This window comes from Podarcis liolepis, assembly GCF_965112155.1.
Source record: "Podarcis liolepis genome assembly, chromosome: 13".
Taxonomy (NCBI): Eukaryota; Metazoa; Chordata; class Lepidosauria; order Squamata; family Lacertidae; genus Podarcis; species Podarcis liolepis.
In genome coordinates, this window is record NC_139573.1 from 38,071,169 (window position 1) to 38,097,868 (window position 26,700).

Here is a 26,700-nt window from a genome sequence, read left to right on the forward strand (position 1 = left end):
GTGGGCGGGTAGTAATCCTTTCTTCCTATGCCACTTCCCGAATCTGGGTGTTTTCTATCAGGGCAAAGAGCAGTAGCTTTATTCAGTGTGTTTGTGTTAGATTTTGGTTGGGTAAATAGCTGTCTGGGGTTAAATCCCACCTTTTCCCTAGGGCTACTGCTCTGATCAAAATCAGAGTTCCCTGGTGGCTTCTAAGGTGTCATTTCTGGGGGGGGGGGGAGTTTGGAACTCTGATCACAGATCTTGTGGTCTGCATCTCATGTACTTTGGCCCTTAAGTGATGGCAAAGCAGCAAAATGGCCATGACTCTTTCCTTTTGGTGTGTTGCTGGATGATGTTTTGTTCATGACCGTTTCCATTTGCTGGTATTTTTTCCAAGCTCTTTCTCTCTCCCCCAATATTATTTCTTTGTTCCCTTTACGTACTGGTAGGCATTTAGTAGTACCAAGCACATATCCAGGTGAGTTGAGTGGGTGTTGCATAGAGAAGGCTGGCTTGTCCCTTGTTTGAATGCCTTTGTCTTTGATTCCAGGTAAGAGCAAAGAGGCTGAAATCAAACGAATCAACAAAGAGTTGGCCAATATCCGGTCCAAATTCAAGGGTAAGTCCTTCCTCGGCTATCTCTCCCTCCTCTCTCCCCCTTCCCCCTTCTTCAAATCTGCAGGATATGCTATTTCACACCATAGATCCCAACAGCAGCTCCATGAGTCAGCCTGACTTACTCACGGTTTCTCGTTTTTTTCCTCTCTCTCTCTCTCTCTCCCTCCACGACTGTGCTTATCTGTAGTCATTGCCCAGGTTGGTTCAGCTCTCGCCGTCCATCTTTTCCTAATACCCTGTCAGCAATGCTCTGCAGAAAGGTGCTTTATGTAGTCCGTCCGCAGGCAACAGATGAGGGATGACCCTGTGCTTAGGGTCGAAATGCTAAACAGCTGGACTGCCTCTACAAGCTGGACTGTCTCCAGCTGGGACATTGAAATGAACTTGAAAAGGTCTGATTCCCAGGCCCTCTGCTCTGACTGGTAGCCCTCCTTTCTCTTCCTCGAGAATCCGGGAGTTGCTTGTGCCAGTCCTGTTTTAAACCAGTCTCGTCCAATGTGGCCCAGGAATTCATTTCTCCAGACAACCTTTTGCCTCTGATGCACTGAACTCCCTCCCCACCCAAACCTGGATCCAGATATTGATCTTTGCATATTTGAAGCTTCTGGAACATGCTGGGGTGGGTGGGTGTTGCAGGGCTATTTGTGCTGCTGGAGAAGGGCAAATTTCTCTGCTTCCGCTGCAAAACAAAAGAGGGGAGGCTTGGAACAGAAACCCAAACTGTGTTCCTTGGTTGGATTAGCAGAATTTAACAAGCTCAGTTCCTCAACAGTCTTTGTGGTCAGGCCATTCAACAAGGAGGGCGGGGTAGGGCAGTCAAAAGTGCACAGTTGTGCAATTTGTGACAAGTTTCTTTTAAAGGAGGAGCATGTTTGAGTTAGGAGCATGACAGAAACCAGCAGTCCTTCAGGTACAATCCACTTATCCTCCCACCCCTGGGAACACAAGAATGTTGTTAAGGACCAGACAACCGAGACTTCCGGAGGCGGCGCGAAACTGTAATGGCGGTCCTCTTCGTTCTCTGAAGAGGGGCTCCGCGGAAAAGGGTCGTTCGCTGCGGCATAGCGACGACCCATTAAGATAAACCACGGGTAGAGTGAGCCCGTGGCCGTGGGACTCGGCGGGCACCAGAAGCTGCCCTGAAAACACAGAAGGGACCCCGTAAGGAGACCCGGAGCGAAGGAGGGGTAGCGGTGCTGTGAGTTCATCGCTCTTTCCGCGGAAGTGAAGCCGCGCGGCTGTTGCAGATGAGCGCTGACCTTTCTTCCTAAAATCAACACTAAACTGCAAGCAACATACCCGTGAGTAAAGGGATTTAAATTTGGTAAAAGAATTTGTTGGATTTGGCTGAAATCGGGAGATGAGAAAAGGGAAGTCCGTCTCCCGACATTGCTGACAAGATCAAAGCAAAGTCTTAAGAAGCGGAAGCGCTTGAAACGGGACTTTGGGAAGTTTTAACTTTCTTGCGCTACTAGATCTATTCTTTATTTTACGGAAGGAAGGAATGGATATCGACTAAATTAAGCTGTAAATGTGGACTTTCCTCCTATTTCCTGCCTCTTTTGGTTTGTACTTCTAAAGAGTCAGACGTCGGACTGCCGGGGAGAGAGGTTGCGATAACTGTAGAAACAGTTGCAAAAAACTTTTTTTGGAGTGCAACTGATACATTTGAGCAGAAAAGACTGTATGAGACTTTGTTGCAAGCACCGTTGATGGAACTTTGCTGAACTTTAAGAGGTGCTTTGGGGAATTTTTTTGGCCGGTGAAGGGACTGTTGGATTATTGGATTTATTGAGCAGAAACAACTTGGAATTTTAATGGCGGAATACTTCCTTCTTTGTCTTTGAAACTTGGTGGCACTCCCCCTACAGGGCTTTCGGATTATAAAATCCTGGGAACTGATCTTTGTTTTGGCTTTCATTCTACTGATTGTTTATAACTGGTTCTGTCTTTCCCATGGAACAATAGACAATTTGACCTTGAACACTGACAGATGTGTAATGAGTGGTGCAGGGAGAACAAGAGCATCTAAAGCTAAGGAAACTAAAGAGGCCAAGGAAAAAGAAAAGGAAAAGGAAAGAAAACCAGGACAATTTGTACAAACAACACTGACCCAAGGACGCCGATCGTCGGTTCCAGCTGTACTGGTGACACAGAGGGAGCAAGCTGAAATAACAGAGAAGCCCACTGAGGAAGATATGGCAGCAGGTGGGTCAGACACACTATTAAAACAAATATTGGAGCAGTTATCAAGCTTAAACCAGAAGGTGGATGACCAGTCTCTGAAAATAGACAAAGCGACTTCTTCGATACAAAAATTGACTGATCAAGTTTCCCAGCATACGCAAGCAATAGAGAACCTGCAAGGAGCAACAGCGGAAAACCGTGAACTAGCTGGAGAAGCAATTCAAAAAGTGGGAGCCTTACAAAAAGAAGTTGAAGAAATAAAAGGAGAAGTCAAGCCTCTGCACAAACAGGTGGGTGAACAACAAACCTACCTGTCAATGGTGGAATTGAAAAATCGCGAGAACAACATCAAATTGAGAGGCATTCCAGAACTTGAGCAAGGAGACTTGATTGGATATCTGACACAAGAATTTTCAAAGTTCTGGGGCATAACAGAAGATACAGACTTTAAAATTGTCTCGGCATACAGATTGGGAAGACTGGTAAGGAAAGACAGATCCAGGGACTGTTTGATAATTCTAAGATCAAGGGAAGAGAGAGACAAGATCCTAGGCCTTCATTTTAAAAAAGCAATTCAAATACAAGACAAAAGGGTGGAAATTTATAGAGATATCCCAAGACAGCTGTTGGACCTTAGAGCCACCTATACAGAACTAGCAAAATTACTGAGACACAACGCAATTCCCTACAGGTGGGAGTTCCCACAAGGATTATCCTTTACATACAAAGAAAGGAAGGTTAAAATTAGAACACCTGAAGACAACCAAAAGTTCCTTCACGATCACGGTGAAGATCTCCAAAAAGGAGCAGATCGGCTTCCACCTTTACCAACATCAATTCTGCCTGGAAGCGGGCCAACGCCTGCCCCCTCGGGATTGGAGCAAAAGGAAGACACCTCATCTTAAGAACATCTCAACTAGAACAGGATGTCCCTGCAGCTACTTAGTTGGAACATAAATGGCGGGAATTCTCCGGAAAAAAGAAGGAGGATATTTCATATCCTAAAAAAAGAACAATTGGACTTAATATGTCTTCAAGAAACACATGTGACCAGGCTCCACAGGAAAGTATTAATCAATAAAAGATTAGGCCAAGAATTTATCTCATCAGACAAAGTTAAAAAGAGAGGCGTTGTAATATATGCAAAGGAGAATCTGACACCAAAATTCTTATTTAAAGATGACTATGGAAGAATTCTCGCAATTGAAATTCAAACACAAGGGGAGAAGATTCTGATACTAGGAATTTATGCACCAAATGATGGAAAATCAGAATTTTATAAGAAGCTGCATGAGACACTGCTCGACTACCTGGACTATTCTAATATTATCGTGATGGGAGACATGAATGGGGTGGTCTCAACAAATATGGATAAATCCCAAAATCAAAATTTAACAACAGACGGCAGACTCCCCAAAACGTTTTTTGAAATGACAGACAATATGGACTTGATTGACATTTGGAGGACAAGGAACCCCTTGGGTAAAGAAGGAACCTTCTTTTCTGAGGCCCATTTGTCATGGACACGAATCGACCAAATTTGGATATCTAGAGGGCTGGCACCCAAAACAAGAAAGGTGGAAATCTGCCCAAAAACCTGCTCCGACCATAATGCCTTAAAAATGGAATTGAGACTTATCCCAACCGGATCCTTTAGATGGAGGATGAATGACACCTTGCTAAGAGATCAAGAGATCGTTAAGAAGGCCCAAAAAACTTTAAAGGACTATTTTGAAATAAATTTGAACACTACGGTCGAGAAGAGAACAGTCTGGGACGCAAGTAAAGCTGTAATGAGAGGGTTTCTGATACAACAGAACACAATAAAAAGAAAATTTTGGAATGGAAAAAAGGAAAAAATCTTAGAGAAAATAAGTGAAGGAGAGAAAAAGCTGAGGACCAAACCAAAATCAAAAGAGGTATTAAGAGAAATCAAATTCCACCAAGCACAATATTCGAAATTGATTAATCAAGAAATTGAATGGAAAATTAAACAAATGAAACAGAGATCGTTTGAATCAGCAAATAAATGTGGAAAATTGTTAGCTTGGCAGTTGAAAAAAAGACAAAAGTTAAATACAGTTACAAATTTAGAGATTCAAGGAAAAATAGTGCAGAAACCAGAAGAAATAAGGAAGTGCTTCCACAGATACTTTAAAGATCTTTATGCACAGGGGCCTCAGCAAGAATTGGAAATAGACCAATTTTTGAGAACAAATGGTCTAACTAAAATAAGCCAAGACCAAAGAGTAATTCTCAACAGTAAAATAACCCAACAGGAAATTGAAGGTGCCATTCGAAATATGCAACTCGGCAAATCTCCAGGCCCGGACGGGCTCACCTCCAAATATTATAAGACTTTGAAGGACTTTTTGATACAACCATTATTGGAGGTTTGCAACCAGATTATGGAGGGGAAGAGGGCACCGGAAACGTGGAAAGAAGCATTCATCACATTGATTCCAAAGTCGGAGATGGAAAAGACCCAGCTTAAGAACTATCGTCCCATCTCACTCCTGAATGTGGATTACAAAATATTTGCAGACATTTTAGCAAATAGATTTAAAAAAGTATTAAATGAAGTAATTCATAAGGACCAAGCAGGTTTTCTCCCTGGCAGACATATGTCGGACAATACCAGAAACATTATTGACATATTGGAGCTTTTGAGAATTAGGAACACAAGGGCCGCTTTAATTTTTATTGATGCGGAGAAAGCATTTGACAACATTTCTTGGAGGTTTATGAAGAAAAACCTGAAAGGGATGGGAGTGGGAAGGGGGTTTGAAAATGGAGTAGAAGCAATCTACTCAGAACAAAAAGCCAAACTGATAGTGAATAATGTGGTGTCGGAGGAACTCAAAATTGAAAAAGGGACATGACAGGGGTGCCCCCTATCTCCTCTGTTATTTATTTCTGTCCTGGAGGTATTGCTGAATATGATCAGAGAGGACCGGTTGGTGCAGGGTATAGTGGTCGGAGCGAAACAATACAAATTGAAAGCTTTCGCAGATGACCTAGTCTTGACATTACAGGAGCCAGAATCTAGCACAAAAAAAGTTCTTGAACTTATCTCGGAGTTTGGTCGGGTGGCGGGATTCAAGCTTAATAAACAAAAAACCAAGGTTTTGGTTAAAAATCTGACACCTACAGAGACAGAGGGGTACCAGAAAGAAACAGAGTTAAGTGTGGTGAAAAAAGTGAAGTACCTGGGGGTATTTTTGTCCACCAAAAATTTAAATTTATTTAAAGATAATTATGAAAAATGCTGGTTGGAAATCAAAAAGGATTTGGATATATGGGCAAGATTGAAACTTACCTTGTCAGGCCGAATCGCAGCTATAAAGATGTGTGTTTTGCCAAAAATGTTATTTTTATTTCAAACCCTACAGGTCGTGGACAGAATGGAATGTTTTGGAAAGTGGCAGAAGGATATATCTAAGTTTGTCTGGCAGGGCAAAAAGCCCCGAATAAAATTTAAAATAATAACTGATTCAAAAGAAAGAGGGGGGTTTGCCCTGCCGGATTTAAGGTTGTACTATGAAGCTGCAGCCTTCTGCTGGTTGAAGGATTGGTTCTTGTTGGAAAACACTGATGTCCTAGACCTGGAAGGGTTTGACAATGTTTATGGTTGGCATGCATACTTGTGGTATGACAAGGCAAAGGTTCATAAATTGTTCAAAAACCATATTGTCAGAAAATCAATATTTGCTGTATGGATGAAGTACAAGGATTTACTAGAAAGTAAAACCCCGAGGTGGTTATCACCAGTGGAAGCCAAAGTTTCCAAAAAAAGGCCCAATATGGAGGCCTACTGGCCAAAATATTGGGAATTAATTGAAAGAGTTGGAGACAACTGGAAGCTCCAAAGCCAAGACAAATTAAAAAATAAGGTGCGAGACTGGCTACATTATGCTCAAATGCAAGAGGTTTTCAAAATGGATAAAAAAGTTGGTTTCCAGGTGGAGAAATCGAAACTAGAGACGGAGTTATTAGAACCCAAAACTAAGGTACTTTCGAGAATGTATAACTTGCTGCTTAAATGGAATACACAGGATGAGACAGTTAAATCGGCTATGATAAAATGGGCACAGGATGTAGGACATAACATTATGTCTGAGGACTGGGAAAGGTTATGGAACACCGGTATGAAATTTACGGCATGTAGTGCCTTGAAAGAGAACATTATGAAAATGGTATACCGGTGGTACATGACCCCAGTCAAGTTGGCTAAAATATACCACCTGTCTGATAATAAGTGTTGGAAATGTAAGGAGGAAGAAGGGACATTCTTTCACCTCTGGTGGACCTGCCCGAAAGTAAAGGCCTTCTGGGAAATGATATACAATGAGTTGAAAAAGGTATTTAAATATACCTTTCTCAAGAAACCAGAGGCCTTTCTGCTGGGCATGGTGGACCGGAAGGTGCTAAAGAAGGACAGAACTCTGTTTATGTATGCGACAACAGCAGCAAGGATTCTTATCGCAAAGTACTGGAAGACACCAGATTTACCCACACTGGAGGACTGGCAGACACAGTTGTTGGACTACATGGAGTTGGCAGAAATGACTGGCAGAATTCGAGATCTGACCGAAGAAACAATAGAGGAGGACTGGAAAAAATTCAAGGATTATTTGCAAAAATATTATAAGTTGTTTGAATGTTAAGATTGTGCATGATTAGGAAACGTCACGCTTCCGCAACCTATTTAAGCAAAGGATAAAATAAGCCTAGATAAAAAAGAAAAGGAAACAAATTTGAAACAATATATTATGTTTATTGTGAAGGTACCAAAAGTAAACTACAAACTTTCGAAATTGGTAACATAATAAAGTCAAAGATACAATAAGTTATGAAACAAGGTAACAAATTGCTGATCAGGTTAGAACAATGAATGCAATGTTGGGAAGATGTGGGGAGGTCCAAAAGAAAGTAAATTTATGAAACATGATGTGTAACATATTTAATTTTCTTTTTTTTCTTTTTTCATTTTTCATTATATATAAAAAAAATGTTTCTTGCATGTTGCTATGTAAACTAATTTGTGAACCTATGAAAAGGAACGCAATAAAAAATTTTATAAAAAAAAAAAAGGACCAGACAACCAACCCCGATTATTTCACTTTGTGTCATGTGGCAGATAGCAGTGATTACCACAAATGCATACGCTGCTTAGATCCTCTTTATCCCACCCAACTCTCACTAGTCTACTTCCAGAGAACCTTGTGGTTCCCAGAACCCCATCCCAAAAAATCCAGTCATTTTGGTTCCTTCCTTACACTGGCCGTCTCTACCAAACCTCCTCCTTTTCTCAAAGCACAGCATGATCTAGCTGTCTGGGAATCTCTGTGGATGTTAACTGCATGCTGCAGTTTCGAAACTGCCTGCAGAATCCTTTGAACCTGAGTGTTCGTTTCAATTTGAAGGGGAAAGTTTCTAGCTCTCATTATTTGGCAGTGTGTTGTCTTTTGGCAGAAATGGTTACCTGGGTAGAGTTCCTTTGCTCAGTGTTGCTTTGGATCCCTCTCGCTCCCCGTCCCCGCGTGTTACGAAACAGTTACGTCTTCCTCGGTTCTGATCAAGAATAGCTCAGGTGGTGGGGAGAAGAATGAATGGCACAGCCACAATGCGACAGCAGTTTGACCTTCTATTCTATGAGCAGCTCCTTTGCAATTTCAAATTGAAGACTTTTATAATATATTGTCGTAATTTCCTGCATTAGTGTTGCAGGAGAGGAATGGATCTTCCGTGAGGTCCATTGCCCCCGAGGTTGCATCAAAAATGTGTTTTACGATACTCCTGGGCACAGTATTTTTCCCCATCTCGCATGTATGTACGCATGCACGCAAACACACGAAGTCATGCCTGCATACATTGGAGGCAAGTCTTTCAAAGTGCCTGCTTTTTGTGCAGAAGGTCCCACCTTCAATCTGCGGCATCTCCAGATGGGGCTGGGAGACAGCGTTACCTGAAATGCTGGAGAGCTGCTGCCAGTCAAAGTAGACAGTAGTGAGACAGATGGACCAATGACCTGACTCTGAAGAATAATAATAATAATAATAATAATAATAACAAATTTTATTTATATCCCGCCCTCCCCAGCCACAGCCGGGCTCAGGGCGGCTAACACCAGTAAAATTACAGTAAAATCATAATAGGGAGGAAAAAAACCCAACTTAAAATACAGGTTAAAATGCATTTTAAAATGCAGCCTCATTTAAAAAGTAGCCCATAGATCAAAACCATAAGGGGAGGAAAACATAAGGGTCAGACTGAGTGCAAACCAAAGGCCAGGTGGAACTGCTCTTGTCTTGCAGGCCCTGCAGAAAGATGTCAAGCCCCTCAGGGCCCTAGTCTCTTGTGACAGAGCATTCCACCAAGTTGGGGCCAGTACTGAAAAGGCCCTGGCCCTAGTTGCGACCAATCTAACCACCTTGCGACCTGGGACCTCCAAAATGTTGTCCTTTGTGGACCTTGAGGTCCTCTATGGGGCATACCAGGAGCTTCCTAAGCAATTCCTTCTTTGTTGGAAAGAGACTGGAGAAAAAGAGAGTCCTCTTCTTCTCTGCAGTGCTGGTTAGAGTAGCCTGGAAAGGGATACAATCTTCCTTCCCTTACCTGAAAAGGGATGTTTAGTATAGTACTTGCCAGAGTCCAAAGTGGAATCTAATCCAGAGATTTTGTGGACAAAACTTCTGGCACTTTGGAGACCGCTTGCACCAGTGGGAAGAATCTGCTGAGATGGAACAAAATCCAAGCCTGAGAAACTCTATCCTTGAGATGGGAATGGGATCAAGTTTGTAGTCATTTACTTATTTAACCAAATCCATATGCCACTTTATTATTGCTTTTTAAAATTGGTTTTTATTAAATATTGTGTTACAAAACAAACAGGAAACAGAGATTCCACTTTTGAGTCATAGTGTCTTTTTCACAGTTCGTTTACATTCGGTATGAGACACAATTGTCATAGACTTCGTGCAGTTTTGGGGAGGGGGAAATACCGCTAGTGTTAAAAAAACCAACCAACCTCTAAGCGGTTTGCAAAAATACAAAATAAAACATTCAATTGTTTATTAAAAAACCAGTTAAAACCAATATTTTAAGCAAAAATTTTAAAAAATATTAAAGCCAGCAGTAGCTAAAAAAAGAGATGAAAGACATGCGACGTCTACATAGAATCGTATAATTGCGAAGTTGGAAGAGACCCCAAGGGTCATCTAGTCCAACCCCCTGCAATGCAAGAATCTCAGCTAAAGCATCCATGACAGATGGCACTGAAAAAGAATACAGTGGAACCTCGACTTACATCCTCCTCTTCTCACGGATGTTCCAAGTTGCGACCGTGGCAAACCCAGAAGTAAACACCCGGTTTGCTGCGATTCGTGCATGCATGGAAGCGGCTTCTGCCATCTGCGCGTGTGCACAAGCGGCTGCCGCCTCTATGCATTCTCAGAAGCGCGCTGCCGCCGAATGTGCATGCGCACAACGGCGCCTCTACTAGCGTCTGGTTTCGCCCAGCGGATGGGCCTCCGGAATGGATTATGATCGTAAGTAGAGGTGGTACTGTACAGTGAAGGTGCCTTCACTGGTATCAATGAGGAAGGAGATCCAAAGTGTAGGTGCTGCCACACTAAAAATATAGATTACTTACAAGTGGGCATTATTTGGCCTCTTTAGCAGTGGATATATGGGGTAAGGGGATCCCATAAGTATGCTTGCTATGCCCATTAAGCAGGTCAGGCATCTCTGTTAGGCAGCGTGTGGGGGCCACCTCAGGCAGCAGATTTGGGGTGCTATGGAAGAGCAGCGAATGGCTGGCAATTTTAATTTATTAGTATTGTACTTTTAGCTGGAGAAAGGGACTTGTGGGATTGGCTGCGTCAACTAAAATAACACGGCTGGCCTTGAGTAATCTGTACCTTCCATTAAGGAGGGGGCGGGCATTCGCTTCTGCACCTCAAGCAGCAAAATGGTCTGTTCTGGCCCAGAGTGAAATTGCAGGGACCATGTAAAATGATCAGTGGTCATCCAGATGTTGCTGGGACCCCCCCATCATGCCTGACTATTTTCCATCCTGGCTAGGGCTGATGGGAGTTTGAGTCCAACAGCACATCAACACCCCTGTTGAGACGATCATTTCTCTGAACTTCTGACTCGAATCTCCTGCTTTGATTGTTGTTTTAATTGTCATGCTCTTTTAATGGGTTTGTTTATCAATTATGAATGTTGTAATGCGGCTGTTTTCCTATGTGTTTCAATTAGCGGCAGCTGTAGTTTTATTATTGGTTTTGTTCACGTTATTTTGAGAATAGGCTTTCATTTGTTTGTGGACCTCCTTGGTATTTGAAAGGTAACACATAAATTCTTTTAATAACAATAACAATTGGGGGGGGGGCGTGTTTCACAGGTTTCCCTTCTCTGAAATTCTCTGCGACAGTTGGAAGAAATTTTCTGAGAACGCCTGCCTCCTTCTCAAGCCCACCCTGGGCAGTTTAAAATAGGAAAGCATTCCAAAGGGTTGATAGTACTAGGCTGGAAAGCTTTTGCCACTGCTTCCTTCCCTTCCCACACTCCTGGCTTGCAAGACACCTCTCTCCTTCCAGCAGTGCCAGTGACCTGCCCCTCCCCTCTCCCTCTTGCTCTTTCCCCTCTCAGGAGATAAAGCCTTGGATGGTTACAGCAAGAAAAAATATGTCTGCAAGCTGCTTTTCATATTCCTGCTGGGTCATGACATCGACTTTGGTCACATGGAGGCGGTCAACCTGCTCAGCTCCAACAAGTACACAGAGAAGCAAATTGTGAGTAGGCTTGAGGGGCCTGGGGTGGGAGGCTGGGGGTCTCCCCCCTTTCCCCCCCTGTTAAACTGGCTCCAGCTCTCAGTTGGTCTCAGTTCCCCATCTGTATAAATAGATATAAAGGAGCAACAGGCAGCTACCTCCCAATGCTATCATCAGACGTCAGAGTGCCAAGTCTGTAAGGAATTTATTAGGGAAGGCTGTGCTAGTTATTTTCATTACATTGTTGTTATTCACTCCAAGGGGGTCAGGATATTATATCTCACATATAGTCCTCCCCCCCTCCCCCTGGGACATCTAGGGATTTTTTTTTAATAAAAAAAATACGGACAAGTATTCTTCTGTTGTGCAACATACATACACACACCTCTGTGCTGGTGTCATCCAGGAACAAGTTTTCCACCTTTTCTGGTGTTTTATGTGAACTATGCCTGGATAGAGGTTTCAATCTAGGCCTCTGTATCCCAGATGTGGGGAACCTTTCGCTCTCTGGATGTTGTGGAACTACAACTCCCATCAGCCCTAGCAAGCATGGCCAGGGATGATGGGAGTTGAAGTTCAGCAGCATTGGCCTCTGGGCCAATGATTATCCACACCCACAACATTCCAATTCTCCCCACTCTTTCACTTTCCTCACATGGTATTGTTCTTTTTCTTCTTTGTATTTTGAGCTATTTGCATCAATGAGGAAGTATCATGCCTGTTAAATAAAGGAGTGACCCATGGCACTGGCAATCAACTCTAAAATGCTTTGGATGGAAACAGTTTGGCTGCCAGGGTGTGTCGCTGCAGGGATTGTAGTGCAGAAAGGGATTGTAGTGCTGAACTGTACAGCACATTATATGTCTGCATGCACACCATGCATTTGCCGCACATTTACAGCCCACCCCTCCCGCAGATAATCCTGGGAACTGTAGTTTGTGCTGGGAATTGTAGTTCTCCGTGTGGTGAACTACGGTTCCCATGAGTCTTTGGGGCAAGCCACATGCTTTTCATCTTTGTCTGCCTCGGGAGCGCCAGCCAACTTTGTTCTGGCCCCTTTTCTGCTGTGGGACAGAGTGGAGAAAAGCCTCTATGATTTTGTGGGTTGTGTGTCCATGCCTCTCCCCTAGCTCAGAATGTGCCTGCATGTGTATTTATCTGCCTCTTCTCTGCCCTAGGGTTACCTGTTCATTTCGGTGCTGGTGAACTGCAACAGCGAGCTGATCCGCCTCATCAACAACGCCATCAAGAATGACTTGGCAAGCCGCAACCCCACCTTCATGTGCCTGGCCCTGCACTGCATTGCCAATGTGGGCAGCCGTGAGATGGCTGAGGCCTTTGCCTCTGAGATCCCCCGCATCCTGGTGGCCGGGTAAGCCAGTCCCACTAGAGAAAAGCGTTTGCTCAGAGGGAGTCTATCCACAAGAGGCAAGGAACATACAGTGGTACCTCTGGTTACGTACTTAATTCGTTCCGGAGGTCCGTTCTTAACCTGAAACTGTTCTTAACGTGAAGCACCACTTTAGCTAGTGGGGCCTCCTGCTGCCACCGCACCGCCAGAGCACAATTTCTGTTCTCATCCTGAAGCAAAGTTCTTAACCCGAGGTACTATGTCTGGGTTAACGGAGTCTGTAATCTGAAGCGTATGTAACCTGAAGCTTATGTAACCCGAGGTACCACTGTATACAGGTCTGGTTTGTGTCTCCAGGCATCCTTTTTACAGTAGTACCTCAGGTTAAGTACTCAATTCGTTCCGGAGGTCCGTTCTTAACCTGAAACTGTTCTTAACCTGAAGCACCACTTTAGCTAATGGGGCCTCCTGCCGCCGCCAGGCCGCCGGAGCACGATTTCTGTTCTCATCCTGAAGCAAAGTTCTTAACCCAAGGTACTATTTCTGGGTTAGCGGAGTCTGTAACCTGAAGCGTATGTAACCTGAGGTACCACTGTATTGTGATCTGATGTGATGCCATCTGTGCGGTTATGCGCAATCTCATTTCCAGTGCTCTTTGTGCCTCCAAAGATTTTGTGGCAGCCATCCTGCTTCATTCCCAGTTGGTGCCTGTCCTGTAGATTCCTCCCAAAACCTTGGAACCTTTTATGCTGCAAATGTTCAGGGTGGTGTTTTTTGTTGCCAATGTTTTGCACTCTAGACAGCAGTAACGCAGGGAAAGTATTGCAGAACAACTAACAAAGCGGAACAGTGTGTGGACGGTGCCAATATCAATCCACTGCTAATGCATCAAATTTTCTGTTTTACAATTTAAAACACTCATTTTACATGCTTAAGATATCAATGACTTCCATTCTTCTCTTTCCATGGTTCACTTTACATATCTTAAATCCCTGCATATTTTACAAAAACTATACCATTCAGTATTCCATTATTACAGCCATCAAAACTTATTTACACTTCTGAGTTTTTCTTAATGCTGTCAGAGTTTTCAGCTGTACACAATTATTTCCCGTATAGTCAATAAACATTTTCCAATCTTCTTTAAACATATGTTCTTCTTGTTTTCTTCTTCTATATGTTAAGTCTGCAAGTTGTGCATATTCTGTCAACTTAAGTTGCCATTCTTCTTTGGTTGGGACCTCGCTCATTTTCCATTTTGAGGCGAACAAAACACAGGCCGTAGTACTAGCATACATAAATAACCTTTTTTTGACACCTGGGAATTTTCATCTGAATTATCCCTAACGGAAAGGACTCGGATTTTTTGGGAAAGTACTTTTAAACATTTTTTTCAGTTCATTATAGATCATCAATTGCTCTGCTATTGACCTGTTTTCCTTCCTTCACCCATCTTGACCCACCTATTTGTCTGCAACTGCCCCTCAGTGACACCATGGATAGCGTGAAGCAGAGTGCTGCCCTCTGCCTCCTGCGCCTCTACAAGACCTCACCCGACCTGGTGCCCATGGGAGAGTGGACGTCGCGGGTGGTGCACCTTCTGAATGATCAACACATGGTACGTAACCCCCCCTCAGCCTCTGCTTCCTAGGGGCCGACGTATGGAACCACCCCCACAATAATACACATATGGTACGCCCTCCACATCCACTCAGACACTATCACATGGCCCATCGCTTGGGGAACACTGAGCTATTTGTACCCAGAGCTCAAAATAAGAGTAGTTGGATATTTACGCCACCGAGAGTAAAGGTTCTTCATAACCAAGAGGTTTTATTGGTCTGTATATGGTGACTCTGGGATGCATGAATGAGGGGCAGCGTACAAAACTTTGGCCACCAACAGACCCCTATTCATAGCTGTCAACTTTCAGATTTGAAAATAAGGGATCAGCAGCCTCATCTGTCTTGGGGGACAGTCTACGGGATATCTAACAATCCAGGAAAGCAATGGGAAATAGCGCTGGAATAAGGGAATTTCCTGCAAAAAAAGGGAAGGTTGACAGCTATGTCCCTGTTTAACTAAAGCATGCTATTTGCTCCAAAATGCTCCTATATAGTAGCAATGTACACTGGACTCGGCACATCCTTTACTTCTCCTTCTATCATATGCCCAGTGGGAGCCAGAAAGTGGTGCATTTGTGGCTCCTTTAGCCCCTTTCGAAGTGGTCTCACTTGGCACACCATCTTTCTCACTCCCCCCCAAAAAAAACACAGGGCGTGGTCACAGCTGCCGTCAGCCTCATTGCCTGCCTCTGCAAGAAGAATCCCGATGACTTCAAGACGTGCGTTTCGTTGGCTGTATCCAGGCTCAGCAGGGTGAGGTCTGGGTTTGGGCGCGTGTCTGTGTGTGCAGAAGAGAGCAGGGCACCAATTATTTTGCCTTTTAGTTGGTTGTACTCGTGCGAGTCTTATTTTTGGGAACCAGGATGCCCCTAAACTAGGTGGGTGCTTCTCTCCCAGGGCTGAGAGCAGGCCCAGAGTGATTTTCATCAGGATTACAGTGGGGAGAGAAAGGGTTAATCCCCCCCCCATCCCTCTGTTTGCTGCAGCCCCAGTGAAAATAGTCGCTCCTCTGACCTGCTTCCAGTTGTTTACGGAAAGAAACATGGAGCAGGAAGTGATGCATTAAGCGCATCAGTTCCTCAGCGTCTGTCCACAAACGCTATGACTTTCTCTCTCTCATTGTTTTGTTGTATTTTGTACAGATTTGAGCTGGGGTACTTAAATTAGGAAAACAGCATGGGGGGAATGAACCCCACTGTCTGGCAAAGTGACTCTGATTCCCATCTGATCACTACAATCTGGTTCCCGCTTCTCCCCATGACTGTTTTTAAGCACATCTAGTCCCCCTGCCAGGGCTTTGTGGTAATGGGTTTACGTAGGTGTGGGGAACTTCAGGCCTAAAGGACAAATGCGGCCCTCCGAGCCTCTGTGTCTGGCCCTTGGAAGCCCATACTCCTCACTGGCCCCGCTTCTTACTCCCAGAACTCCCAGATGTTTTTGCCTGGCTGGAATGTATCCTTGAACTCTGCCTGGATGGAGTCCACCCACTTGCTCCAACCACTTTTGCCATTGACCCCACCCACCACTGTCATGTGGCCCCCCAGAAGGAAACATGGCCCCTGGACTGAAAAGGGTTCCCTATCCCGGACTAAATAATAACGAGGATGTTCCAGTATAGCTGACTCACTGGTGGTTTCTGCTGCTGTGTTTTTGCATCCCACCCCCTGCCCCTCTGGCAGATTGTGTCGTCGGCCTCCACAGACCTCCAGGACTACACCTACTACTTTGTGCCAGCCCCCTGGCTCTCGGTCAAGCTCCTGCGGCTGCTGCAGTGTTATCCTCCCCCAGGTAAGAGGTGGCCTGGAATTGCGGGGGGGGGGGCAGCCACTTTGGTTGGCACCCAAGCCCTTCTACGCAAGAAGGCCTTCTTGGTAGTGGAACACCCTCCCACCAGATGTCAAGGAAATAAACAACGACCTGACTTTTAGAAGACAAATGAAGGCAGCCCTGTTTAGGGAAGTTTTTGATGTTTGATGTTTTGCTGTGTTTTTAATAGTCTGTTGGGAACTGCCCAGAGTGGCTGGGGAAACCCAGCCAGATGGGTGGGGTATAAATAGTAAATTATTATTATACCGTACTGCCCCGAATATAAGACGCACCCACAAATAAGACGCACATTTAACATTCAAGGCTTACTTGAGGGCGCGGTACTACCACCCTGAATGGGGGGCAGATGGCGCTCAGCGCCCCCCTCCCCAAGCCAGCGCCAGTGCTTGATTATGAATGTGCTGCGCGCTCAGCTCCTGGCACTACTGACTCCTGGCATTACCTCCTGAAGCTGGCGCCAGCCACTCCCCGCCCCCTGTTCAGGGTGGTAGTGCTGAGAGGCGGGTGCGCAGCGCTCGGTTCTGATTACAAGCTACACTTTAACTTTTCACTGTCAGAATTTGGGAGGAAAAGGTACGACTTATATTCAGGCCAATACAGTAGATGGATTGTGTGCAAGGCTATGTCCAGTAGCTCTCTCGAGGCAATTATTCCAGGCTGCCTGTAAACTCTGTTTAGTTAACAGAAAGCTGGGGATTCTGGATTCTCTGGCAGGCAGAGGCTAGCGGATTAATGGGATCTGGCAGCCAGGTATATCCAGATCTCTCTGCTAATATAATGAAGTTTATTGCCAAGGCTATCAGATGTCGCTGTTCTGAAGTGCTGGACGCTGCTCATACTTCCCAGCAGTCCCGCTTTCCTCCCATCTCATTCTAAATCCCAGAAATTGAATTAAGTGGTTTTCATGTTGGCCTTCGAATCACAAGAAGGGCCCTTCAGACCAAACACCTATCCGGTCCAGCACCCTCTTCTCCCAGTGGCCAACCTGATGCCTATGGGAAGCCTGTCAGCAGGACATGAGCAAAAGGGGAAGAGCGATAGGTCAGTGGTAGAGCAGCTGCGTTGCATACAGAAGGTCTGAGCTTTTAACCCCCGGCATCTCCAGATAGGGCTGGGAGAGACCCCAATCTGAAATCCTGCTAGTCTTAGTCAACACTGCTGAGCTAGATAGACCAGGGGTCTGACTCCATAAAGCACTCTCCCTACTTGTGATTCCCAGCAATTGCTATTTGGAGGCATTACTGCATCCAATCCTGGTGTTATAGCCCAATAATAATAATAATAATAATAATAATAATAATAATAATAATAATAATAATAATTTATACCCCGCCCATCTGGCTGGGTCCCCCCAGCCACTCTGGGCTGCTTCCAAAAAAACACTAAAATACAATAACCTATTAAACATTAAAAGCTTCCCTAAACAGGGCTGCCTTTAAATGTCTTCTAAAAGTTTGGTAGTTATTTTTCTCTTTGACATCTGGTGGGAGGGCGTTCCACAGGGCGGGCGCCACTACCGAGAAGGCCCTCTGCCTGGTTCCCTGTAACTTGGCTTCTTGCAGCGAGGGAACCGCCAGAAGGCCCTCGGCGCTGGACCTCAGTGTCCGGGTAGAACGATGGGGGTGGAGACGCTCCTTCAGGTATACTGGACCGAGGCCGTTTAGGGCTTTAAAGGTCAGCACTAACACTTTGAATTGTGCTCAGAAACGTACTGGGAGCCTGTGTAGGTCTTTCAAGACTGGTGTTATATGGTCTCGGTGGCCGCTCCCAGTCACCAATCTAGCTGCCGCATTCTCTAGCAGGTGAACTTCCTTGTTCTATAGAACTTCTCATTGGGTAGGTACTTGAAAGCTTGACCTCACTTGGTCCAGCTTAGCTGATGAAATGCTGGCCTGTAACTGACCCAGTAAAAGAGGTTACTTTATCTATTTCTCATCTCTTCTTTCTCAGAGGCCTGGCTCAGATGTAACAGGAAACCCCAGTTGCCTGCTATGCGAATGAGTCTCCCGCAAATTTATGCTGCTCCCCTTTCCCCTCCCCATCTCCTTTTCTGCATGTCAGAGGAGGGGACCTAACATTTATATAGCATCACAAAATGTCACAGCTTTTGTTCAAACATCTTTATTGGAGGCCTTCAACACACTTGGAGGCTGTGTGGGAGCCAAGAACCAACCTAATTCCCACCTCCCAGACTAGTACACGGATCAGAACATCATTAACCTTTGGGTTTTCAATACTCTTCTCAAAAAATCTTACCCAAATGCATGTTTGGGATGAAAAGCACTTAGAAATCCATACACTGAGATGAAACATGTATTTAATGACGTATTTTGTGCTACGTATTCAAGGACAATTTTTTTGTACGGATTTTAAAAAGCAGCCCAGATTACTGCAGAAATGGGAGGGAAAGGATTTTTGAATGAACATGTGTGAAATTAACGTGGGCTGGAGTTAGATTGGTCTATCCATAGGGAAAGTCTAAGGAGATGTGAATGGTCATTGGGAGCCGTGAACCTTGGGTTCTCCTCTTGCTGGGACCTGCTCTAACATGCTGCTTCCTGGCCTTTGCACCCTCTGCTTTCCCCCGCAGAAGATGCAGCAGTGAAAGGACGTCTGGTTGAGTGCCTGGAGACTATACTCAACAAGGCCCAGGAGCCACCCAAGTCCAAGAAGGTCCAGCACTCCAATGCCAAGAATGCTATCCTCTTTGAAGCCATCAGTCTCATCATCCACTACGACAGGTGAGCATCTCACCCTTGTTTGTTCTTCCTTAGCACGGAGACCCTTTAAATGAGATGGTGGGGGGAAATGGCTAGTGCAAAGATATCTCACTGTGCAAGTGTCTCAGTGGTCCTTGGCAGCCTTTAGATGGCAGCACCAGGGCAAAACCAGAGAGGGGAAGGGGCAGGTATGTGAAAAGCTACATTTTACCATATGTGGTGGACGTGTAGAGCGGCTAAGGGATTTTGAGAGATCATTTATAATGAGATAAAGAAAATATTTAAGGCAACTCTCCCCAAAAGCACAGAAACTTTTCTTCTAGGGATAACTGGGACAGATGCGCCCAAAAAATCAGGCAAATTAATTTTAATAGGCAACAACTGCAGCGAGAATGCTAGATGCGCAAAACTGGTGAAACGAGGCTGCATCTAACTAAAGAACATAGGCAGCTGAAATTGATGGAATATGCAGAATTAGCAAGCTTAACTGGTAAAATTAGAGATCAAGATAAGGCAGTGTTTAAGGAGGATTGGAAAATGTATGTAGATTACTTTAAAAATCAATGTAAACATGTTAAAATTCAAGTAGGTTTTGCGTAAGAACAGCAGTAAAATATATATCTGAGAACGTCATGGAGGAGTTAAGGCATAGAATAATTATGATATGCAGCTATGGCTTTTCCCCAAACTGGGGGACATTGGATGACAATCTGGTTGATTTGAGAGGTGTGCAGTCAGCCACTGAGCTCTGCTGGGATGTCCCTCCTGCCATGCTCAGATGGGGCTTAACTTTGTTGACCCACAGCGAACCCAACCTGTTGGTGCGGGCATGTAATCAACTCGGCCAGTTCCTACAGCATCGGGAAACCAACCTCCGATACCTGGCCCTCGAGAGCATGTGCACCCTGGCCAGCTCTGAATTCTCCCACGAGGCTGTCAAGACCCACATTGAGACCGTCATCAATGCCCTCAAGGTCAGAACCCATTGAAGGCACGGGCAGAGCAGAGGGGCAAGGTAGCTTGCACGCAGAATGAGATTGAAGGGCTGAGAGAGTGTGGTCTCCCCAAATCCTCTCCCCGTGTGCTGGTGGTGAAATTTGGAGTGGGGGGGGGGGAGATTTCACTGGGTATTCCCCATTGGGAGATGGAGTCTGCCAACATATCAAGTGCCACAGCCTCCCATCCTTGGACTGAGGAGCGTAGCAGGGAATGAGCCGCTGGAAAGCAATGAGCATCACTTCAGCCTGGTACCACCTGCATGCTCTTCTTGCTCACCTAATCCTATCCAGCTGCTGGTTCTTATAGTGGGCTTGCAGAAGATGCTCCGTTTGTAAGTGTGAAAGCCAACCGGGGCAAGACGGGGGTTATGCCGCAGGCAAGAACTTGCTGGTCTCACACTCCCGGCCTCTTTTTCCCAGACGGAGAGGGACGTGAGCGTGCGCCAGCGGGCTGCCGATCTCCTCTATGCCATGTGCGACCGCACCAATGCCAAGCAGATCGTCTCGGAGATGCTCAGCTACCTGGAAACGGCAGATTACTCTATCCGCGAGGAGATTGTGAGTGGGTTTTTCAGCTCGTGGAAAAGAGAGCTGTGGGAGCTTATTTCTTCATCTAGGTAGATTTCTGTGAAACAGCAAGGGGGGAAGGGAGGCCAGGAGTTTGCAAATCCTCTTAGAGGAATTTGGCGTGCAGGGTGGCCCTACTGTTGGGCAGAGCAGGGCAGCTGCCTCAGTTGGCATATGATGGAAATTTGGAGGGAGGCGACAGTGGCAGCCTTCTGGCTGTTTGCACTGAGATCTCCCAACCACTAGCCATTCCCTTTCATTGGAGAACAGAAATGTGTATGCTTGACTGCATAGGAAGATGTTTTCTCTTTGCCAGTGTTGAAGTTATATTCAGCTGTCATTCTAATCGGCTTCTGTATGTGGAATGGTGGGGAGGAGAAGGGGGCATGGCACCATCAGCATCAAGGTGTCGGGTCAGCCTTGCTGGTACTGAAGAGTGGCCCCTAGCGGCTTAAAGCCTGATAGGAACTGGCAGGGCAGGGCAATATTTCATTTTCCATATCTCCCAGGTGCTGAAGGTGGCTATCCTTGCTGAGAAATACGCAGTGGACTACAGCTGGTATGTGGACACCATCCTCAATCTGATCCGTATCGCCGGGGACTATGTGAGCGAGGAGGTCTGGTACCGCGTCATCCAGATCGTCATCAACCGAGACGACGTCCAAGGCTATGCTGCCAAGACGGTCTTTGAGGTGGGTGGGGTTGGTCAGAGTCATTGACCGTTTCTTCTTTGCCTGCCCTGTCACTCTGGGGAGAAGCCTTCCCTTCCCTCTATATTGTTGGACTACAACTCCCATTAGCCACAGCCAGCATATGGCCAGCGGTCAGGCATGATGGGGGTTGGAGTCCAACAGCATCTGAAGGGCCACAGTTTCCCCAAGTGCTGCTTGCTCTGTGGGTGAGATGTGTGTCCAGCTGCCTCGTTAGAGGGCTGCTAATTGATACAAAACGGCCCGAGAGGAATTCTGCAAATCTAGGTGAGTTGATTTTGCAATATTAATAAAGTGTCTGTCACAAAGGCTACATCTAGATGTATCTGTCAACTACAGCGGGGGGGGGGGGGCACAGTTCCAAGACCTATAAACACAAGGAACAGCCAATCAGCTCTGTGCAAACCAGTCTTTGTCACAAACTGCAGAGGAGGGAGAGAAGTTTGCCCTAAGCTCAGTCCTGGGGAGATGGCAGTCCATGTGTCACAAGCTGTGATGAATGCGCTTCTACAGCAGGCTCATCACTGAATTTATGTACAGGCAGAGACAGTTTTAAGCATGTCCAGTATGTGCACGACTGCGCCTCAAACCTGGAAGCGACCTGAAAATGTCACAAAAGGGGGCAATAACCTGTAGCTGTAATAACCTGCAATTTCATAAGAATATGTATTTAAAGTAGATGAATAAATGAACAAGTTAAATTAATTTGGATATGCAGAAGATATTAAGAATAAATGTAAGGAATCGCAGACAGAGGGGGAAGGAAGCCAAGTTTTGAAATGTTAAAATGACTGCAATTTTTTTTGAAATGTATCAACCTGAAAATCATACATATTAAAAAGGGGGGCAGGGACTGAATGGGGTGCTTGCAGCCTTTTCCAATGGTGTTCCAAGTATGCACAGTTTCACTTAAACGCATGGTGCCTTGGAATGCAACCCCCACATAAATTGGGAGTTGCCTGCGCATCTCGATTCAGCCACAGTTCTTTCTGGGTTAGAGACCCAGAATGAACCTAAAAGAGCCTGAGGCAATTGCGGTGTTAGTCCTTTTGAGACACGTCAGGAAAAGGGCTAAACAGAGTTCTAGAAGACCTCTCTTTAAATCATGGCCTGATGGTTGCATGGGATCCTGAATGGGAGCTTATTTCCCCCCCCCTCCCTACAGCACATTACAGATCTCCTTTGTTTTCCATAGGCCCTACAGGCTCCCGCCTGCCACGAGAACATGGTCAAAGTTGGTGGCTACATCCTAGGGGAGTTTGGGAACCTCATCGCTGGAGATCCTCGCTCAAGGTTGGAAACTGTGGGAGGAAGGGATGTGGGCAGCGCCTAGGAGAGGGACCCACTAGCCCACCTTATCGGTGACAGATTCTTTCTCTCCATCCACCGATCCTCAAAACAGCTCTGAGTGAGATGCCTCCTCAAGGCCATTCAATGGGCTGGTTCTTTCCAGTCCCTGTGGCAGCGACCTGGGAGTTCTCAACCCTGGAAGCCCTTGTTTTACCATTCCAGTGGGCGTTAGGCCAAGCATGTCAGGGAGAAGGCAAGGCTAGGACTCTGGCATGTAGATTCTTTTGGCAGGTGGAATTTATATTTAACTTTTTTTTTTTGTACGATCCTTCAAACACGTGAGCCTCCACCTGCAGTCTGAAATGAATGGTACAGCCCAGGGACAGCTTAGCAGCCTCACAGAGAACTAGGGCTTAGTGCTGTTTGCAGAGGCTCGTCCCCTTCTTTTCTTAGCTTGGTGAGGCACGTTAGCATGCCTTGCTTCAGATCCCCTTCCCTCTGCTATGCTGACTTGGAGTGGGGCAGCTAAAAATGGTGCCACCCTCAACCCTTGCCTCCTTCCTGTATACCTGAAGGAGCATCTCCACCCACATCATTCAGCCCAGACACTGAGGTCCAGCACCGAGGGCCTTCTGGCAGTCCCCTCACTGCACAAAGTGAAACTACAGGGAACCAGACAGGAAGCCTTTTCGGTAGTCACACCTGCCCTGCAGAACGCCCTCCTGGCAGATGTTAGAATCTGTAAAATTTTTCGTAGGCATCTGAAGGCCAGCCCTATTTCAGAGTGCTTTTAACGTTTGATTTTGTAGTTGTTTTGTTGTTATTTTTCCTGTATTTTTGTTGGCAGCCGCCCAGTGTGGCTGGGGCCCAGTCAGATAGGCAGGGTATTAGAAAGAAAGTATAATACAGTGGTACCTTGGTTCTCAAACTTAATCTGTTCCGGGAGTCCGTTCGACTCCCAAAATGGTTTGAAAAACAAGGAGCGGCTTCTGATTGGCTGCAGGAGCTTCCTGCACTCAATTGGAAGCTGCGGCGGATGTTCAGCTTCTAAGAAACATTCACAAACTGGAACACTCACTTCCGGGTTTGCAGCATTTGGGAGCTGATTTGTTTGGGAGCCAAGCCGTTTGAGAACCAAGGTTCCTTCCTTCCTTCCTTCCTTCCTTCCTTCCTTCCTTCCTTCCTTCCTTCCTTCCTTCCCCTCTTCCAGCCCTCTGGTGCAGTTCAACCTTCTGCACTCCAAGTTCCACCTCTGCAGCGTCTCCACCCGGGCTTTGCTCCTCTCCACCTACATCAAGTTCATCAACCTCTTCCCTGAGACCAAGGGCACCATCCAGGAAGTGCTGCGCTCCGACAGCCAGATCCGCAACGCCGACGTGGAGCTGCAGCAGCGGGCGGTTGAGTACCTCAAGCTCAGCTCCATCGCCAGCACCGATGTCTTGGTGAGGGGGAAACTGGGAATGTTGCGAGAGGCGGGTGGGCTGGTAGCTAAGTCAGCCATTCATCTCGGGGAGACTGGGTGGGGGAAGAGAGTTGGCTGATCTGAAAGAGAAACTGGTTGCAGCTGCATCAAATAAGGGGAGACGTAAGGCTTCGATCTGTGAATTGAAATCAGCTCTTGGGATTTTTTTTGTGCTGCGCCAGAAGCCCATTTCTGCCCCTTCACCATAGGCCACAATGGGGAGCCAGGAAAAGGAACCTGCCTTATATACCAGGGTCAGACCTCTGTTTCCCCTGCCTACGCTGACTATACTGGTTGGCAGCAGCTTTCCAGGGTTTCAGCAGGTTTCAGCAACCGGGAGGTGGTAGGGATTGAACCTGGGACCTTCTGAGCCACAGCTCCCTTTCCAAATCCCGTCGGCCCCAGACAGTGTGACCCAATGATCAGGGTGCATGGCAGTTGTAGTCCAACAACACTGGGTGGGCCGTACGTCCGCCGCACATGAAGGAATCTGACCCTTGAGCCGAAAAGGGCTCTGGAGCCTTTGAGGATTCCAGCATTTCGGCTCCCTGAAGTTTTTTGTGAGATCTGCCTTTCCCAAGAGGAATTGTATGGGCTTTTTAAATTTTATCTCTGCCGTTTGCTTGTTGTGGGCACTGGATTGGTATTTTATTGTTTCTGCTGCATTTAAAAACAAACCTGGTGCTGGCAAGAGAACTGTGGTTATGGGGCAGAATAGAAGTGTCATAAATGAAAAAGTTGTTGGCATCCGTCCGTCTCGGGGACAATGCGCCTTTGGGGGTGAAGTCAAACTATTGAAAAGTTACAGCCCCTGCTGAGGGTGTTTTGTCGCGGCTGGGGCAGATGAAGGCGTCCAGCTGTGCTGCTGCAAATGCATCACAGCGTTGCTTCTCTCTGCGCTCCGCCCAGCAGTCATTCCTCCTCCGATCACTGCTGACTGTCTTGCCTCCAGGCACTGTGGTTGTCTGGAAGGGATTCCCACATGGTGGGGTTGGTGTTGCCAGCCTTCATATCACATTTGCAGACATCCTTTGTAGCACAGAGTCGGTCTGCCAATGGGCCTGGTGCCTGAAGCCAGCTCCCCCTAGAGCACGTCCTTGGGAATCCTGCCACCTTTCCATTCTGCGGACATAACCAAGCCGTAAATGAAAAGCAGACGAATAACTCGTCATTCGAACCCTTCTCCGTCTCCCCGACTCCGCCCCTTAGGCAACGGTGCTGGAGGAGATGCCTCCATTCCCTGAGCGCGAGTCCTCCATCCTGGCTAAGCTCAAGAAGAAGAAGGGCCCCGGAGCTGGCAGCGAGCTGGACGACGGCAAGAAGGACCCCAACTCCGAAATCAATGGGGGCATGGAACCCTCAGCCAGCACTGCCGTGAGTGCCAAAGAGAGGGAGGGTCTGGGGCTTGGAGACTTGGGGTGTCCCCTGGCAAGAAAATGGTTCCTTGTGTGTGGGAGACCGGGGCTCTTTGGAGAAGGGAGGTCTCAGGAGTCAAAGCCCAGAGCGAGAACCATTTACCAGAAAGCCTGTGGTGCTGTAAAGTGGGAAGGGAAGTGGGTGGGTGGATTCTGCGATGGCTGACAAATTCCATTAAGAATTTGTCAGCTTGTTGCCAGATCTGCCAACCAGGAGAAATGTAGTTGTGATGTCTCAAGCTGGTTGATGTCCTGGCGCTGCCATGCACACAGTGCGCCCCTCTTCCCTCCCCTTGGGCCTTGCCCAAAAGATAAAATGCAAATCTGAGAGGTGGGCAGCAGGGATGGATACTGTATGGAGTTATATAGAGATTAGAATTAGTAAAGAAATGCAGATCTGTAAATTAGAAATGGTAAAGAAATAATAGATATAGAAAATGGAATTCGTAAAAGGCAGCACCGAGAGGCTTGTCCCTTCCCCGCAGAAATGAGGAGGTGTTAATGAATCTGATGTACGAATGTGTCCAATTTGCACAATTATTCCAATTGCAGAATTTGTTTTTTTCTGGACACATTTTAGTGCAGGAGTAGAGAGAAAGCATGCTCCCACAGCGCAGGGCCCGGTGCCTTTTCCTCTGCCCCCAAGGTAGGTACCAGGGTTCATGGGTTCAGTTCTCAAGGCAGGTGCATGGAAGGACCTTTACCTTGGCTTCTCCCTCCCTCCCGCTTCCCCGCAGTCGACGCCATCCCCCTCTGCCGACCTCCTTGGCCTCCGGGCAACCCCAGCAGCTGCCTCCGGCGTCCCATCCAGTGCTGGCAACCTTTTAGTGGACGTCTTCTCGGACAGCCCCTCATCCGCAACTGGCCTTGTGTCTGGCGCAGAAGATAACTTCCTGAGGTGAGGGGGCCCTGGTGGGATGTGGGCACAGGCTTTTCTGGCCCTCTGCTTTCCCAGGGGAACTGGGCAGTGGTGCTGCGGCGAGTAATGGCGGACTCCTGTAGACACAAGGCCCACCGAATGCTCTCTCCGTCAAAAGGGTGCAAGCCATTTTTTCCCCGGAGGAAAGTCACTCACAGAACGGGGATATAGGGGCCTTTCCCGTTGCCAGGAATAGTAACTCTGATCCACAGCTAGCTCAGAAAGTCAAGAAGAAGCCTGGCCTGGTAT

The 26,700-nt window shown here is 46.4% G+C and overlaps 1 protein-coding gene across 6 annotated transcripts in view; it reads left to right on the forward strand.

Annotated features, from left to right (window-relative positions):
• AP2A1 (adaptor related protein complex 2 subunit alpha 1) overlaps positions 1–26,700 on the forward strand; it is a 43,327-nt gene that overhangs the window by 5,271 nt on the left and 11,356 nt on the right. For 2 of the 6 annotated variants that reach the window (XM_083469547.1, XM_083469550.1), the window contains exons 2-16: positions 533–601; positions 11,446–11,588; positions 12,746–12,939; positions 14,407–14,536; positions 15,195–15,296; positions 16,223–16,331; positions 18,961–19,111; positions 19,896–20,064; positions 20,509–20,646; positions 21,165–21,347; positions 22,561–22,658; positions 23,866–24,097; positions 25,327–25,491; positions 26,113–26,178; positions 26,270–26,430. In XM_083469547.1, coding sequence (XP_083325673.1) covers positions 533–601; positions 11,446–11,588; positions 12,746–12,939; positions 14,407–14,536; positions 15,195–15,296; positions 16,223–16,331; positions 18,961–19,111; positions 19,896–20,064; positions 20,509–20,646; positions 21,165–21,347; positions 22,561–22,658; positions 23,866–24,097; positions 25,327–25,491; positions 26,113–26,178; positions 26,270–26,430 — 2,110 coding nt within the window. The remainder of the gene's footprint in view (positions 1–532; positions 602–11,445; positions 11,589–12,745; positions 12,940–14,406; positions 14,537–15,194; positions 15,297–16,222; positions 16,332–18,960; positions 19,112–19,895; positions 20,065–20,508; positions 20,647–21,164; positions 21,348–22,560; positions 22,659–23,865; positions 24,098–25,326; positions 25,492–26,112; positions 26,179–26,269; positions 26,431–26,700) is intronic. The other 4 variants (XM_083469549.1, XM_083469551.1, XM_083469548.1 and 1 more) reach the window with 3 other exon arrangements.